Genomic DNA, 17,617 nt, shown 5'->3' on the forward strand with positions numbered 1-17,617 from the left:
TGATTACTGTCACTAGAGCCTAAAATATTACTTTTGGGCTAAAACATAATTTTACATGATATGGAAGTAGTGGCAAATTTCACTGGTGGCTAAATGGGTATGTGTGGGATATAGCACGCCACCTGTTTCAGATTGGATTGACAAAATGATGTTTACCTTTGCATATTATAGAAGGCCATGTAATGAGCAACCAATTACATGTTTAGAAATATGGGCTTCATTGTTACTTGTGGTGTTTTGGAATCATAAATTTCAAGATAGATGCTTTCACATATCTTTTTTTGCAATTATATATACCGGTAGTTGTTTTTCACATGTCAACATGTATAATCAAGTGGTTTTTTTAAAAAAATTAAGATACATTGCCTTTTAGGTACAGGCCCTATAAGGAGACATAAGAACTAAAGAAGATGCACCTAAGATACATCTGAGGAGATAAAAACAACAGACTAAACACAGCTAACTCTGCAAGGATATTTTCAACGGCCTTCACCGCGCCCTCAGAGCAACAGCTGTGAGCTATAGAGCTCCTTAAAAATGTATAAGCCACGCCCCCCCCCTGGCCGTCGCCGTGCACGAGGAAAAGGAAAAGGCGGGGAAAAGGAAAATACAGACAGAATAACGCCACAGCCTGCGAGCGCGCTATGTAGGAGCGGAGCGTGCACGCACGCACGCCACGGGAGCACGCGCCAAGGTTCCTCCTTCTGCGCCGAAAAGTCTCGTGCGCGGCCGTAAGCTCCGAGACGACCTTACTACGCATGCGCCTCGAGCTGCTATTTATAATCTGCTCTGCAAGGGCTCGCGGAGGAGGTGTGTACATGGATGAACTGTGAGGTTGGTGAGTAGAGAAAACGCGGGGGGGGGGGCGAGCGAGCGAGAGGAAGGAGAGCGAAATAGAATGGTATAAAACTGCGCCTGCGCGGGCTGGGTCTTACGCGCTGGTACCTGAAGTGGGGCCAGAGGTAAGAGGGGCCGGACGCGGAGGGAGGGCGCGAGGGCGCACTCAGCCTGCGGGGGGCGCCTCCGACCCACACCTCTTGCCGGGAGAGGGGGCTGGGAGCAAAGGCAAGGTGGAGACGGCCGTTTTAGCGTTGGGGGGGGGGCGAGGTATTTTTGTGGAGAGCAGCTACTGTGGGAGAAATACAGGAATACCCTGGAAGGGCGGGCTGAGCGGGGTGTCTCCTCACTTGCAGGGTTTCATTTCAGCCGAAGTCCTCTTCTGTTTTTCATCCTCTTCCCAGTTTCCAGAGATGATGGATTTGTGGAGTGTGTGGGAGAGTTTACACAAAAGGGGGCAGTGTCCTTGAGCATGAACAGAGTGCCACCGCCAAGGAGCCCGCTGTGCGTCTACATTTTGGGGTCTATGTGTGTGGCGTGCAGTGAATACGGTGTCAAGGTAGAATTCGGGAGTTCCTGGTCTGATTGACCCCACTCAGCCCCATAGCATACTAGGTGACATTGGGGTCAGTGACAGATTCTCAGCCTTAACCTGCTGCACGGGGTGGTTGTTAGGATAAAAGGGGTGTGGAGAGAGAACAGTGTGTGTTGCTTTGAACTCCGTGGAGGAATAAGGTGGGTTATTAAGGGCAAGTGATATTTTTAAAAATATGGAAAAGCTCCCCAAATGATGTGAATCCCAGCAGCTTTTCTTCTAGACATTGGGTCGCTTGTAATTGTGTGGAAGAAAGACCCTTAAAGCAGAAGTATTCATCCCTTTCACACTCCAGACCCACCATCTTAGCCCCAACTTGCAGCACTGGATAAGACTGGTATTGTTATCCTTGAATTGGAAGTGACTCTGGGGATCATCTTGTCCAACCCCTTGCAATGCTGGAATCTCAAGTACATGGCCATCCAAGCTCTGCTTAAAAACCTCCAAGGAAGGAGAGTCCATCACCTCTCATAGGAGTTTGTTTCGCTGTTGAACAGCTCTTACTGTTAGAAAGCTCTTCCTGATGTTGTAATGCCCTGTTTTCTGTTGTTTTCATCTATACTAACCTCCTTTCTCCTTAACCTCCACATTTCTGCTGCGCCCCTTTGCCTTCTCTTTTAAAAATGAAATGAAATCCAAAGGTACAAGAAAAGTGGTTTAACTGGGGCACCTGCTTGAGGTTGGGCTACAACCCCGTGTTGCATCCTAGCCCATTACATGAAGGCCAGGGTATGTAGAAATCTGATAATGATGAGATAATTTTAAAAAGCCATTGAAACAAAGTTATGTACAAGTATTGGGTGATGTTCAACTAAGTGCTACTGAAATTAATAAACATTACTAAGTTAAGGCCTTGAATTTCAGTGGGTCTGTTCTGAGTAAAACTCAACTGAATGCCACCCATAGGCGATTGAGGGCTGAATTAGAGGCCCAGCTTGCATTCCTACAGATGGAAAAACAAAATCTTGATTCCTAAAGATTGACATGGGACATCTAAAACACTGAATTTTCAGGCAAATCCAAAAAAGAGGTTCTACAGCATGAGGGGAAGGGTGTCCTCCTGGAAATAAGCTCCACTGATACAGTGGGACTCCCCAAATACATAACTATATAGAGGATCTATTTACACAACTCCACCCACATAATTGGCATCCTTGCTATATCCTCTACCTTCTCTTTTGACTAGCCGTGTGTTTTCCAGAGTGAGCGCTGAAATTTCTACCCACCCTCTGGCTGTAAAATATGGTTAGTGACAATAGGGGTGTAATGGTATTTATCTGGTGTGGGGGGCGGGTTGCTAGTTTGGGAAATATGTAACTGGAATCAGATGCTGAGGCTCTAAAGCAGGCATCCCCAAACTTGGCCCTCCAGATGTTTGGGGACTACAGTTCCCATCATCCCTGACCACTGGTCCTGTTAGCTAGGGATGAAGGGAGTTGTAGTCCCAAAACATCTGGAGGGGCAAGCCTGACCTAAAGTGAAGCAGTTGCTACCTCTAGAATGGATGTTGATACTGCAAGCAGCCTGAATTGTTCGTAGTTACAGAGTGGTTGTTGTATAAACACAATAAACTAGGTTTAAAGGCATGTTTAAGTGCCTGTTTATGTTTTTCTTAATCATGTGATGCATGAATCTCATGCACTAAACTGTTCAACTTGAAATTGCCAATATCCTATAGGTTAAATAAACAAAAAAACTTGCCCTAATACTCTTTGCACTGTGGATTATATTTAAAAAAGCCTGTATCTCTCAGGCCTAAGATTTTGAAATGACTTAAGATGTTTGCTGTATCGCTTCAGAATGCATGTTCCCCTGAAAATGTTTTCCAAAACATTCATGAATTTGCAATTAATTAGACTGATTCCAACCATGAGTTATCAATTAGGCCATTTTTTCTCATGACTTCTGAATCTGCCTATATCTGTAGGGTGGGGAAAGGATTTTTTCCAGCCCTGAATTTAATTGGTAATTGAGCAATCTTAGCCGCATTCACACTTCCCTTTCTTCGAGCAGTTACTGCAGTAACAGTAACTTCTATTTCCACATGTGTGCTATAGTTTTATCTGGTTTTCTTTTCCCACACTGGGAACCTGTGGGTTTTTTTTACAGCAAATAGAGATGTATTGATGGTTTTTTTAAGATCTTACATCATATTTCATAAGATCACAAGTTTTGAATCCTGAAACACTTGGCAGCCTTATTGTTGGCGCTGCTGGGCTCCTGGAACTGATGCTGATAACTAAAGTAAGGGGGAAACCCACCTTCTAAACAACCCCAGAAAAAAAACTGACTATGACTGTGATTGTGATTTTGAAAACCTGCACCACACAGTCATTTACATATCTAAGCAAACTGTATTTCATTTCAGTGAGAACATGCTTGAATTAGCTTCTGCCCATTTTGTAAAGGGTAGCCTTACATGGCAGCCTTACATATTACATAATGTATGTATAAAAGGTAAAGGTACCCCTGCCTGTTCGGGCCAGTCTTGCCAGACTCTAGGGTTGTGCGCTCATCTCACTCTATAGGCCGGGAGCCAGCGCTGTCCGCAGACACTTCCGGGTCACGTGGCCAGCGTGACGAAGCTGCATCTGGCGAGCCAGCGCAGCACACGGAACGCCGTTTACCTTCCCGCTGGTAAGCGGTCCCTATTTATCTACTTGCACCCGGAGGTGCTTTTGAACTGCTAGGTTGGCAGGCACTGGGACCGAACGGCGGGAGCGCACCCCGCCGCGGGGATTCAAACCGCCGACCATGCGATCGGCAAGTCCTAGGCGCTGAGGTTTTACCCACAGCACCACCCGCGTCCCAATGTATGTATAGTAAGCTCCAAATCATCATTTTTTTAAAAGGGTGTTTTTTGTTTTTGTTTTTTTGGTATGGTAAAAATCAGTGTGTTTGTGCACAACCTAAATAAACTGGACATTCTTTTTACTGCACACGCAGGACCTAATCACAGTACAGTGGTACCTTGGGTTACAGACGCTTCAGGTTACAGATGCTTCAGGTTACAGACTCCGCTAACCCAGAAATAGTACCTCGGGTTAAGAACTTTGCTTCAGGATGAGAACCGAAATCGTGCTCCGGCAGCAAGCGGCCTCATTAGCTAAAGTGGTGCTTCAGGTTAAGAACAGTTTCAAGTTAAGAACGTACCTCCAGAACGAATTAAGTTCTTAACCCAAGGTACCACTGTATCTCTTTTTAAGAGTCACAGAAGCAAGAAGGAGGTTGCAATGTTTACTAACCCCAAGTGATACCTGAACTTGTGGATGTGGGCTGGCCCAGTATGGTGGGTGACTGTTGACTTATCAGCAACTGACCACTTTTAACATTTACCGGTATATTTTTATAAGCTGGAGGTACAGCTAAGAAAACAGAATTGTTTTAAAACATATTAGGCTGGAAGGGGGGGTACACAGCTGGCAACTTAAGTGAGAGAAACAGGGAGGAGAAGAAATTGGTTTGGGACTCTTATGGGGAAATAGAGGATAAAATTAGAAGGGAATCTGGGAGGCAAAAAGGAACCTGTAAAAAATCATTTTCAGGACATGAGGGACAAGGAGTGGTAATAGCTTTGGTTATGAGAGAAGACAATAAATATGTCCTTGTTACTAAGCAGAATTTCCTCATCCGTTTTCAAATTGCTTTGATCATATAATTTCATCAGATTGAGGAAAATATGCTTGATGCTAACTGCCAAGCATGTTTTCTTTTTTAAGGCTTGCACAAAACTACATATTTTTGTAGGCATTGCTGTGAGCAGGCCTGCTATATATTATTCTGTAGTGTTATTTTGGGGGCATTTTGCATGCATTGTCTTACTGCTTAACAACATTTGTGCAGAAGCCCACAAAAATAATAGTAATAGCATACTACCAACATCCAACTCCCAGTAGTCTTCCCCTTCATACAGCCCCTCTTATTTCTGTTCTTTTGGGGATTTTAAGAAATAATTCAGACAGATTGCACCTTTACATTTAGACTAATGTTTCTATGTTATCAGAGGCACTTATTTCTTGCATCCTTTTCCACATCTCTATATTTTCCTTTTTGCTGTTGTTGAATTCTTGGCTCTTGTCCTAGTCTTTCGACCTGTTTGTTCTTACTGGTACAGGAAAAACAGTCTACCAAGCAGATTTTTTGTGGGTGGTCGGTTGCAGTCTCTGAGAAACTCAGTTTACAAGCAGTAAATGAGGTTTTTCTTCAAATTAACTGTTTATGAAAGAAGCAGATCGATCTTTCATGCAACTCTACAACCTACTCCAGACACTGGTGAACCCAATGCCAGGTGTAAGGAAGCCAAGTATTTTTTCCACCTCAACCGTATATCTGATTGAAGTGACTTATTTTTCTAAGTGCCCATCATTGTAAGCAGTGCTGTATGCATAGAGATAAATTTGCCTACTGCAGAGACTGGGGCGCACAGAGATTCTGCAATGTTTTTCACACAGAAAAATGTTGACTCCCCGCATTCAGTCCCATTTGAAGGTCTAAAAGGCTACAGCTGGACTTTCCCTCTGCAACATTTCATTTGTGCCCCCATCCCTACTTCATGAGTGAATGACAACTACTGTCTTGTATGGGAGAAAAGGTTGTACAAGGTCAGCACTGGAATGAAGAGTAAATCTGCCCCCTGCCCCTGGTGACCTCCAGTTACCTGGAGTGGCATTTTCATCTGTGTTCCTCCATCACACCTAGTTAACTTTTTACTTCTGAACTGAATAGAAGCCACCCTGCATCCACACAAATAGATCTTCACCTAAGTAACTCTGGTTTACTCCTTTTTTAAAAAAACCACAGGATGTATTTCATTCACATTGTTTACAGGCTTGGAGCTTTCTATGCAGAATTAAGTCAGACAGATTGTAGAGTTGCATCCATCTTGATGGTCCTCAATTGTGGCTTCTTAAATTTCTTTCACAAAGTCAAGGGTTTCTGTTGGTTCATGAAATGCGGTGAGCTGAAATGCAAAGTCTTTGCCCACTTCAGATATAACCAAAATAATGGTTTCTTACAAGTACAAGCCTTGGGCTCATACACTCTTCTCCCTTCTGTGTTTGCTGTACAAACTAGATTTCATTGCAGAGATTCACTTAATCTGTGGATGCTTTCACAGAGCTTGAGAACCAACCCAAGAAAACATAAATATTTTCACAAACTGGAAATAAGCAGTGGTAGTTTGCCTGCATTCAGTGAGTTCATGAATAGATTGAGATTTGAACAGGACTTCTGGTTTGTGCTCTTAGTCACTATACTACACAAGTGCATGTTAGTGTGTGATTATTGCCCACGCATACTCTGCTTGGATTACTGTGAATATGCGGAGGGAGCACAAGCAAGGTCATAGTTGTAAGCTTCCACATTTCCAGTGCTTGGCCTTATCTTATGGCACTGAGGGGCTGCTAAGATACAAGGAGTCGTAGGTTTTATCTCTTGAAGTTTATTCAGGGCACTATTGTCAATTTATAAATGAACTCATGGAACAAAATGGAATACAACTGGACAGATCAATAGTCATGCTGCACATTCTAACAAAGCCCTTAACTTACCAGGGAAATTGCTTTCAGATCTCTTGTACATAAAGCTAACTACTTCTGTGACTTAATCTGAAGAAGGGAATCTAATGAATAAACATTCACCTGGTCTTTTGGTCAAGTTCTCTTTCACACTGATTTTTGGACAGTGAGGGTGCAGGCAAACCACCACTGTTTATTCCCAATTTGTGAAAAAAATTTGCAAGGTGGCAGCATGCATGTTTTAAATGAGATCTAAGCATAATTTTACAGGTGAACATGCCTAGATGTTTATCCTTTCAAAATACAGAAGAGAACATTTTTCAGTAGCTAACAAAACACCTCTACTCTTCTCTCACTGCCTCCATTTCTTCCCCTTCTATTTGCCAGGAGGCGATGGGACCAGTGGCCATGATCTTAGTTTTTTTTATGTTGAGCTTCAGACCATATTTTGCGCTCTCCTTTCACCCTCATTAATAGGTTCTTTAATTCCTCCTCACTTTCTGCCATCAAAGTTGTGTCATCTGCATATCTGAGGTTGTTGATATTCTTCCGGCAATCTTAATTCCGGCTTGGGATTCATCCAGTCCAGCCTTTTGCATGATGAATTCTGCATATAAGTTAAATAAGCAGGGAGACAATATACAGCCTTGTCGTACTCCTTTCCCAATTTTGATCCAATCAGTTGTTCCATATCCAGTTCTAACTGTAGCTTCTTGTCCCACGTAGAGATTTCTCAGGAGACAGATGAGGTGATAGTTTACAACTGTTAAAAGCTCTTTTTCTGTAGTATCTGATATACACAACTATGAAATATATATATATGCTAGATGGACTGGTTGCTGACATATCAAAGATGGTCTTGTGTTCCAAGGCTATTGTGACTATTATGCCATTTTTGTTGCATTTGGATATGTAAGCTTAACACAGGGTTCATCAGGAAGCCAAAGAAACTGCTGATGTTTGAATCCTTCTGTTTCTTAACAGCACTTCTGCTTATGATTGGGTGGTATTTATATCACATCTGTGCTGCTCAAGCAATGCTGAGTGGTTTTTGGAAATGCCATTCCATCTATCCCTTAGTCACAAAACGTTCTCTTTTCTCAATACCAATTATTTGTCTGGGTCTCTGGAGAACTATTTAGCTCCTGGTGGTTTTGCACAGCCAGCTGTAATTAAATGCATGTAGTAATCTCTAACATTCATTACAAAGAGTTGAAGAATCTTAATGCGGGTTTTTAACACCACTCTATTTGCTGCTCTTGAGTTAGCTGTGTGGTTACAAGACTTGATTCATGAACTCTTCATAGAAGGCAGAGTGAGGAGTTAGATGTGGCATGCCACATCTGCCAGTCACACAATTTTGCTTTATATTTTACTACATTTAGTAGTAACGTGGTTTTCAGTTGGGATTTCAGGTTGCTCCTAGGGTCTGATTTCCAGGGCAGCTGAGTTCTCTCAGAATGGAGGAAGACACTTGAGTTCTGATAGTCCACAATGGGCATGTGTGCTCCCTACCCTACCTCTAATTCTCATACCCACAACAGAAAAATGCTATTTCACCTGTCTTCAGAAATAATCCCTAAGTGGAGGAGGCAGCACAAGTAGCTACTGTGCTTGGATGATTGTCCCTCACTATGTTGTGATCTATGCTCTGGATTGTATTTGATCTAGAAATGCTGGTATTTGGGCTTTTTCAAAAATGAAGTTGTAATTGTTGGAGTCATTTATATGTTATTGTTATCAAAGAAAGTGCTTCAGTTGCCTTTCTCCTTGCAATAACACTCTGGCCTGATTCACACAACACACTTGTTGGCTTAGCAAGACCATGTGAACATGCTGGCTCCCAGAGAGGACCTCACACAACCTTTGCTCTTCCTTGGTTTTTCTTGCTGCCACGCCAAGCTAAGCCAAGGTTTGGCTTAGTGTGTCATCCAAATAGTGTTAGAAACTGAGATATGAAAGCTAGGAGCTAAATGGCACCTTGAACCTAGGTTATGGGCACAACAATGGAATGTCTAGGCGCACTTTTTTATAACAAGAATACAAAACTGAAAATGAATGAACTGCAGCTGAAATATTATGCTCATTTTTCACATGGTCTAGTCCCTCCCCTGCCAACCCCCGTAATAGTCTTAAGAGGGTCTCTTCTCCAGTCTTCAGAGAGTAGCTGGAAGTGGGGAAGCAGAAAAAAGTCCTCCTTTCCTTTTTAATCTAAAATCTTAGGTGCAGTACTGCGCCCAGAGCTCAAAACCTGCTTGCACTAATGAAATTCTCTGTTGCAAAATGCGCCTAGAACAATGCAAGTTTTGAACACTGCATCCAAACCAGGACTCCTGAGTAAGCATTCTCCCCACTAAGCATGAGTTTCAGCCAAGGTTTGTTCTTTGCAACAACTCATTATTAGTGAGCAGAAAATGTAACCACAAGTCCCAATCTGGATGACACATTGGCTTGTCTTAGTATGATACAGCAGCAAAAAGGACCACAGAGGAACAAAGGGACTATGAGGCCCTCTCCAGCAGCCTACACGGTCACATCGTCTTGTTGTGTGAACCAGTTATACAGTGGTACCTTGGTTCTCAAACTTAATCCGTTCCGGAAGTCCATTCCAAAACCAAGGTGCACTTTCCCATAGAAAGTAATGCAGAACAGATTTATCCGTTCCAGACTTTTAAAAACAACCCCTAAAACAGCAATTTAAAATGAATTTTACTATCTAATGAGACCATTGATCCATAAAATGAAAGCAATACCAGTAATCAATGTACTGAACTGTAAAATAAATAAGACAATATTGTAGATGATAAAAATTAAAATTAATATATTTTCTCACCTGCTCTGATAGTCATTGTTTGGATGGGGGGCTTTTATCCATTTCCGCAATCACACAATCAAGCAATCAATCAATCAGTAGCTGAACTGGGTTTCACACAGTCACAAAAACAAAGGAACCAAAAAAGCCTCAAAAACACAAAATAAATAGCAAAAACACCAAACTTAATCCATTCCGAAAGTCCGCTTCACTTCCGAAATGTTCGAAAACCCAAGGCACAGCTTCTGATTAGTGCAGGCGCCCCTGAAACAATAGCCGACAGCCACATCAGATGTTCGGCTTCCAGAAAACATTCAAAAACCAGAACACTTCCAGGTGTTTGGGAACCAAGGCGTTTGAGAACCAAGGCACCACTGTATATAGATTCAAAGGGAAAATGGATCAGGAAGCAATTGTCACCTGAAACACTGGTTAGGTTAGCATGAGTTACTCTGATCTACATTCCTGTAGTCCCAGTTTAAGTGGTGAGAGAAGCTGATGCTGATGTATACAAAGCCTGAGGCAATTCACAGGGAGATAATCGAACTACATTTAACCTCATTAAGGCAATCCATTGAACTCAGTGCATCAGTGTTGGACAATTCCACTACAGAAACAGTATTTCATTAACTCTCATAGATGAACTGGGGTAGACATTTCCTGAGGTGAGAGAATTGTTTCTGTTGCCAATAATGCATGTCTTATTGTTCAGTAAATCTGATGTTTCCTGTTGCTGCACTTGTCTGGACTTCTGCATGTCTGTTTAAAGAAAACTGAAGCTTTGCAAATCCCTTGGAGCTTTCCTTTACCCCCCACAAAAAAAGTTTATGACACTCATTTGGAACTTGGTCTTCCTGGCCCCATAGTAGCCTTTCCCTAGTAGAATGGTCCCTCTTCTAAATACAGCAATACCCATAAGGAATGGCATCAGTGTAAATACCATGAAACTGATACTTAAAAACCTTACCTTGTCCACTAGTAACATCCCTTGCTCAATTCAAGACTGACAAAAATAATCGCTGAACAAGTGCTGACCATCCAAAAGTGTGTGTGTGTGTGTTTGTTTGTTTGTTTAGAAATCTGGAAGAGCTGATATAAACAAGAATGGAGCCCTTGGAAATGGTCTGTTTGAATAAAGTGAGGTGCCATTACACTCATTCTGCTTATTGCATTACTTCAAAGATTTAGGCATCTGTGTGATATTGTGGATCTGGTCCCATATTTGTGAATGTGTCCATATGTGTCCTTGTAGCATTAATGGTAAGAAATGTTAGAGTTAATACAGAAATTAAGGAAGAAGGGCTGTTAACCTTTTCCACTTATACAGTATATTTGTGCTGATAAAAGATACCTGCTTTCTCTAAGTTGCAAATACTTCACTGTATAAAATGTCAACACAGTTCTGATTGAGCGCTCTGGGGGAATGCCAAATGGTCTGCTCTTCTTAATCGAACCAAAGAAGGTATGTTGCCCTTCCAAATAAATCCACAAAAGTTATTAGCCATATATACGCACCTACATGAGGTGTATATGACCCAAAATGAATTAAGGATCTGACTTTTTATAAAAACTTGATTGACAGAGATAATAAGTTAGCAGGCAAGTGACTAGGCTACAGGTAAGAGCACAAATCAAGGTTTCACCTCTTCCCTTCTTCTGTCGCTTGCTACTTTAAAAACCACGATTGGCCTCTATTTCCTGACTCAGTTGGAAACTATTAACCATAGTCCCTGGGTTGTACACAATAGGCAAGATGGACTGAGCCTTCCTGGTCTGTTTACATTAGCAGGAAGAGTCAAGTGAGAGCAAAGGGTTTGTGTGCAGGTTGCTCAAAAGCTTGTGCATATCCTGGCTTTTTATCAGACCATTCTGCCATGATCGAATCTGGGTTTAAGTCTACAGCTACTCACTTTAATAGCTAAATGATACTTCTATGTACAGAGCTCAAATATTGCTGTGTAGAAGCAGGGCTGTTTAGATCTCTCTGGGAAGCTTACATTAGACTTCTACAAAAAACACAATGTTGGTTAGCTGGGCCTTGGTTTCATCCAACAAAATAATCTCAACTTCTTTCTCAGCAAATTTCTAGCCCTTAGTGTTGCAGCGGTAGACCAGAAAGTAGTGCTGTGACTAAGGCAGTCTCAAAAGCCGAGAGGAAGAGGATTTTCTGAGACTAATAAAAGAAGTGGCTCAGCTAAGCTGTATAGACAGGCCAGTTGAAGAGGATCAGATTCCCATCCATTCAGATCTGACGGCTGATAGAGACCAGAGCATCATAGTTCTTTGTGCCTCCCTGTGACTAACAAGATTAATTTACATGAAACAATCACCAGTGTTGTTGCATTATTTAATCGAGTTACAGCACCTGGATTTCTTCATAGAAAATAGTTTTTTGCTTTTTTTTGGAAGAGGGGCTGTGGGGTTCACAGTTCTGCAAAAAATATTGTGAAGAGTTGCTACTAAAGAGGCATCAGTCTGCAGTTGGCAATCTGACCAAATCAGGGATGTGACTCAAGACAACCTTACCAGGAACACTTAATCCCTGTTGGTTAATCCATAACAGTGGACTAAAATACTAATTATTTCCCATTCTGCCTCCTAATCCCAGCCCCTTTTTAAAAAGAACAGAGACACTGTCTGAGCAAACAGTGAACCTGTTGGGAACCAGCAGTGCTGGAAACTGGCTTCTGCCATTAAATCCAAACTGTCTCTTGTTTGCAGGGTTTTTACTTTTGTTTTTCTCAGTTCTGCTTTTTGGTCAAACTCTTTGTGCATCTTTAAAAACGAATATATTTTGCAGAGCACAGACACTGAGATTTCAAAAGGTACAGAAGCTCATTCCATAAATGAATTGTCTTTAAGGTGGCTGCTATTTTCAATCCTGATAAAAATAAATGTTTGAGGGCAACAGCTGTGATTCTCACCTATGCACTCTGCTGTAAACCCTGTACTGTATACTTAACTGGAATGTACAAGCAGGTTGATCTGTTGATGCTGAAGCAGGAGAAAAAGGAATTCTACCAAAGAGGAAATTTTGATTGCAACTGTATACTAATACAGTGGTACCTCGAGTTACATACGCTTCAGGTTACAGACTCTGATAACCCAGAAATAGTGCTTCAGGTTAAGAACTTTGCTTCAGGATGAGAACAGAAATTGTGCTCCGGCAGCACGGCAGCAGGAGGAGGCCCCATTAGCTAAAGTGGTGCTTTAGGTTAAGAACAGTTGCAGGTTAAGAACGGACCTCTGGAATGAATTAAGTACATAACCCGAGGTACCACTGTAGTAAATTTATCTTCTGTGTGTGGATCCTTGCATAGCCAAAATAGCACCAACTCTGGCAAGGATTGGATTTGTAGAAGTATTTTTTTTAAAAGGAAAAATATTTAAGGGGTGAGGAGATATTTTTGAAAAATACTGGTGGGCTATTTGGGGGGGGAGGAATAGAATGGAGTGTTCTGGAAAAGGGCATGGCCAGCTGGAATTCTAAACAGAAGAATATGCTGCAACTGTTCCCACTAGTAACCCTTTAACCGTGTATTATAAAGGTGGCTAACCAGTGGCCCTCTAGAAGTTGGAATTCAAATACCACCAGCCTTGGCCAGCATGACCAGTAATAGGGGTGTTGTAGTCCAGCAAGGCAACAGATTAGCTATCCCTGATATAGAATCTACACGTGATATTCTATGTATACCCATAGAGTGTTGCATGTAATGTGTGATGCAGTTCTGATTCTCTGCACGTGCCTGATAATAGTTTCAAACCATATCTGCATAGGGCTTCCTAAAGTAGAATAATTGAGATGTAGAGTAGAATCAGAGTAGAATAATTGAAATGAATGTGCCTGAGTTAGGTCATAAATTTTAATCGGTCTACTTGTGAGTAGGACTAACATTGGCTATATCATTTGATCTGACACCATACTAATTTTGAGACTAATGTGGAATCTCAGATATCCAGATTAATATTCAACCAAGATCTTGATTTATCTGGACAAGGACTTGCCCTCATTGCCATGCCTATTTATACGCAGTATTTATAAGCATGTTTTCCTTAGAGTAGGCAAAGGTTCAGAATTTTAACAGAAGTGAGACAACACCCACTCTTGGCACATGAGCCAGTATTTCATGCATTAGTGTAACCTGTTATAGAAAACATATTGATACACACTTAATTTCTTAGTTATCTGGTTTTTAAGTGATGGAGGACCACTTAACTTGTCTTTTATTAAGTCTGTCATAGCACTTAATGCAACAGCCAATACTGAATTTCCAAAGCTCTGCTTACAAAAGCAAATCTGCTTTTCTATTGGAAAGCTGCTGCTTAAACTTTGGGACTAAACAATTTATTGCCATTCTACAGACAGACTAACTATGTGCATGGTGAACGTACATCCCTAACTTTGTTGTTGGACTCCTGCTCTTCCAAGTTTTGTAAAAAGCCTATGTTAACCTGACTTTTTAGGCTGTATCTTCCAGAGGATTAGCCCTGTTCGTTACAGCAAAAAGAACCAGAGTCCTGTGGCACTTGAAAGACTAATTTATTATGGCATTAATTAATTAGGCTTTAAGGTACTACAGGATTCCTGTTTTTATTTGGCTACAGCTAGTAAAATCCTTTCCTGCCTATGACCTAGTATGCTCACGAAGCCATTGCATTTCCCAAAAAGCTTGATAATGTAGTCTCCTGTGGCAAATCCTTCCTCAAAAGACAGAGGGTTCTGATAATGGCAGTAACATTTGCATCTTTATTTTCTGATGTCCTGTATAATTTTCCCTCACCTCCCTGCTTTCTGGTACCATATAAATAAGATGTGCTGGAAAGGAACGTTTGAGGCAGTGGTACCTCAGGTTACAAATGCTTCAGGTTACAGACTCTGCTAACCCGGAAGTAGTACCTCGGGTTAAGAACTTTACTTCAGGATGAGAACAGAAATCACGAGGCAGCAGGAGGCCCCATTAACTAAAGTGGTACCTCAGATTAAGAACAGTTTCAGGTTAAGAACGGACCTCCGAAACGAATTAAATTCTTCACCAGAGGTACCACTGCATTCTTCAGCTCAGCTTACTACAGTTTTCAGCCACAGAACAGTGTATTGCACAGATAGAAAAGGTTAACCCACTGAGGAGGGAAATACATTAGTTTAAAAGTAATAAGCCATTAATTACCTGAGTGAAGCCCCTTTGCAGGCAGTCTGGAACTTGCACTCCACTGCCAATAGCAGGACAAGCTAGGAACAACTTGTGTTCTTGACACGAAAGTAGCCGTAACCTGTTGTGTGCTTTGTTCTTTTCCAGGAAAAAGTGAAAGTGCTTCAAGGGTCAGATAAGATACTTGTTTTTATGTCATTCTGCGAAGACTATCCTAATAGCTATGGGTGAATATAGCCGCTTTATAGACTGGGATAAAATGGATTCTACAATCCAGGACCAGGATGCAAAGGAACTGACCAGCACAGAATTTCAGGACCTGAAGCAACTGGCTCGCCAGGGATATTGGGCCAAAAACCACTCTTTAAGAGCCAAAGTGTACCACAAACTGATTAATGATATCCCTTGCCGCACAGTGACTCCAGATGCCCACGTCTACCGGGACATTGTGGTGAAAATTGCTGGCAAACGTAACAGCGGCAGTCTTCCGCTTCCAGAATTTGTGGACAACAGCCTTGTTCCCACTTACTGCCTGAATGCAGAAGGCATTGTGGCAGTCAGGAAGATAATTTCATGCATTGCAAGCCAGTTCCCGGACATATCATTCTGCCCAGCTCTGCCTTCAGTAGTAGCACTTCTCCTCCATTACAGTAAGGATGAAGCAGAGTGCTTTGAGAAGGTCTGCCGCATCCTTGCCTGCAACGATTCCTCCAAGCACTTCATTGATCAGACGTTCTTGGCTTTTGAGTCGTCTTGCATGACTTTTGGCGATCTGGTTAACAAATACTGTCAGGCGGCCCACAAGCTGATGGTAGCAGTTTCCAAGGATGTGCTAGAAGTATATTCAGACTGGCAACGGTGGCTTTTTGGAGAGCTGCCTCTGATTTATGTTGCACGGGTCTTTGATGTATTCTTGGTAGAGGGCTACAAGGTTCTATACCGTGTTGCACTAGCTCTTCTCAAATTCTTTCATAAAGTCAGGGTTGGGCAGACTATGGAGTCAGACAACGTTCAGCAGGACATCCGAGCTTTCGTTAGGGATATTGCAAAGTCAGTGTCTCCTGAGAAACTGCTAGAGAAAGCTTTTGCGATTCGGCTCTTTTCACGGAAGGAGATCCAGCTTTTGCAGATGGCCAATGAGAAGGCTCTACAGCAGAAAGGCATAACCGTCAAACAGAAGAGGTAAAAGGGATTCATACATACTCCAGAGAGGCTTTCCCTCTCCTCTAGTAATACTCTTGACTTACATGGGAAGTGGATATGGTTGCAAAAGCAGAATAATGTGGGTGCTCAGTGGAAAAGTATAGAGACTGTACCAGCATAACCGAATAATTACATGCGTATGTTTGCTTTTTCAGCTTCTGATGATTGGGCTTTTAAAGAACTTTAATTTTTCACAAGGACCATAGTGGTGGAGCTCTTTCAATGCTTAATTCAAAGCACTAGTCATGTTTTTTAAAACTCTAAATAGATTATGCCTTAAAATAATCTAAGAGACTGTGACTTCCCATATGAACTTGCCCCTCTTCATCTGAAGAGGGTCTTCTCTGCATTTGCAAAGCCTCAACTACTAATGGGAGAAGTAGGAGAAAGCCTTTTCCGATGCCCCACCTAGATGATAGAACTCCTGTCAGGGTATAATTGTGTGCTTGTTTTGTACTCCTCCTCCTGTGGCATTCCAACATTTTGATAAAAGGCATTCTTCTTTCAATATATTTTTGACGTGCTCAGTTGCAAGTTACTTTTCCCCTCTTTAAATTTATTTTTGTTGTTGATGAAATTGTGATGGCTTTCTTTTAAAATGTTGGAAGCTGCCTTGAGCATCTTAAAGATAATGGAAAGGTGAGGTGCATTTTTATAATGAATAGAGGCTCAGAAGACAAGTAAAGGCAAAGGTACCCAGAGTTGTTAGGTTTTGTGAGAGATGCTTAACTTCTGTTTCAGAATCAGACCTACAGAAGGCATGCTGGATGCAGCAAAACACAATTGTTTCTGATTTTCAATAAAAAAGCCTTAGGAGGTTGGAATTTTGAGCGCAGGAAGTTGGAAGTTGCCTTATCATTCCTCTCCTGCCGCCTCTTTTACTTGCTGTTTGCTCAAAATTGCCTTCTGCTTTCTTTCCCACATGGTTCCAGATGTTTATATAGTAGCTGAGATGGATGATTTTGAACATAAAACAGCTAGAGAGAAAAGGGTAACACATCCCGTTCCCTTCTGCTGGTCTTCAATAGCCTCCTAAGGCTACTTTTCATTAAAAGTTAAAATGATTTTACGACATATATTTGTGTTACAGGTAGGTAGCCGTGTTGGTCTGCTGAAGTCAAAACAAAATAAAAAGATTCCTTCCAGTAGCACCTTAGAGACCAAGTTTGTTATTGGTATGAGCTTTTGTGTGCATGCACACTTCTTCAGATACTTCTTCAGATGGTATCACCACAAAGAAAGGCTATTTATCCCAGGGGGTTGGACTAGATGACCCTCAGGTCCCTTCCAACACTACAATTCTGTGATTCTACCATTCTGTGACCTCAACTACATTGCTTGACTGTAGATTGCTCTTACAGAAATTCACTTGTCCAATATGCAAGAAAGAGAAACACACAGTGGAAATGGAACTGGTATTAACTATGAACTAAGGCAGAGGTTTTAAACTGATCTGTGAGTTGCATTTGGGTGGCCTGTGGAAAGGCTGCATCATGGACCTGCG

General features: G+C 41.8%; 1 protein-coding gene across 4 annotated transcripts in view; it reads left to right on the forward strand.

The window, feature by feature from the left end:
- Nucleotides 1-657: 657 nt before the first annotated feature.
- The window catches only part of TBC1D24 (TBC1 domain family member 24), a 28,633-nt gene continuing 11,673 nt past the window's right edge, over nt 658-17,617 (forward strand). Inside the window, exons 1-2 of one of the 4 annotated variants that reach the window (XM_081839805.1) lie at nt 658-834; nt 15,058-16,092. In XM_081839805.1, the coding sequence (XP_081695931.1) occupies nt 15,134-16,092 (959 nt within the window). In that variant the 5' untranslated portion in view covers nt 658-834; nt 15,058-15,133. Of the gene's footprint in view, nt 839-873; nt 963-15,057; nt 16,093-17,617 lie in introns of those variants that run through there. The other 3 variants (XM_081839803.1, XM_081839806.1, XM_081839804.1) reach the window with 3 other exon arrangements.

The sequence above is a fragment of the Podarcis erhardii genome (genome assembly GCF_964252035.2).
Source record: "Podarcis erhardii genome assembly, chromosome: 14".
Taxonomy (NCBI): Eukaryota; Metazoa; Chordata; class Lepidosauria; order Squamata; family Lacertidae; genus Podarcis; species Podarcis erhardii.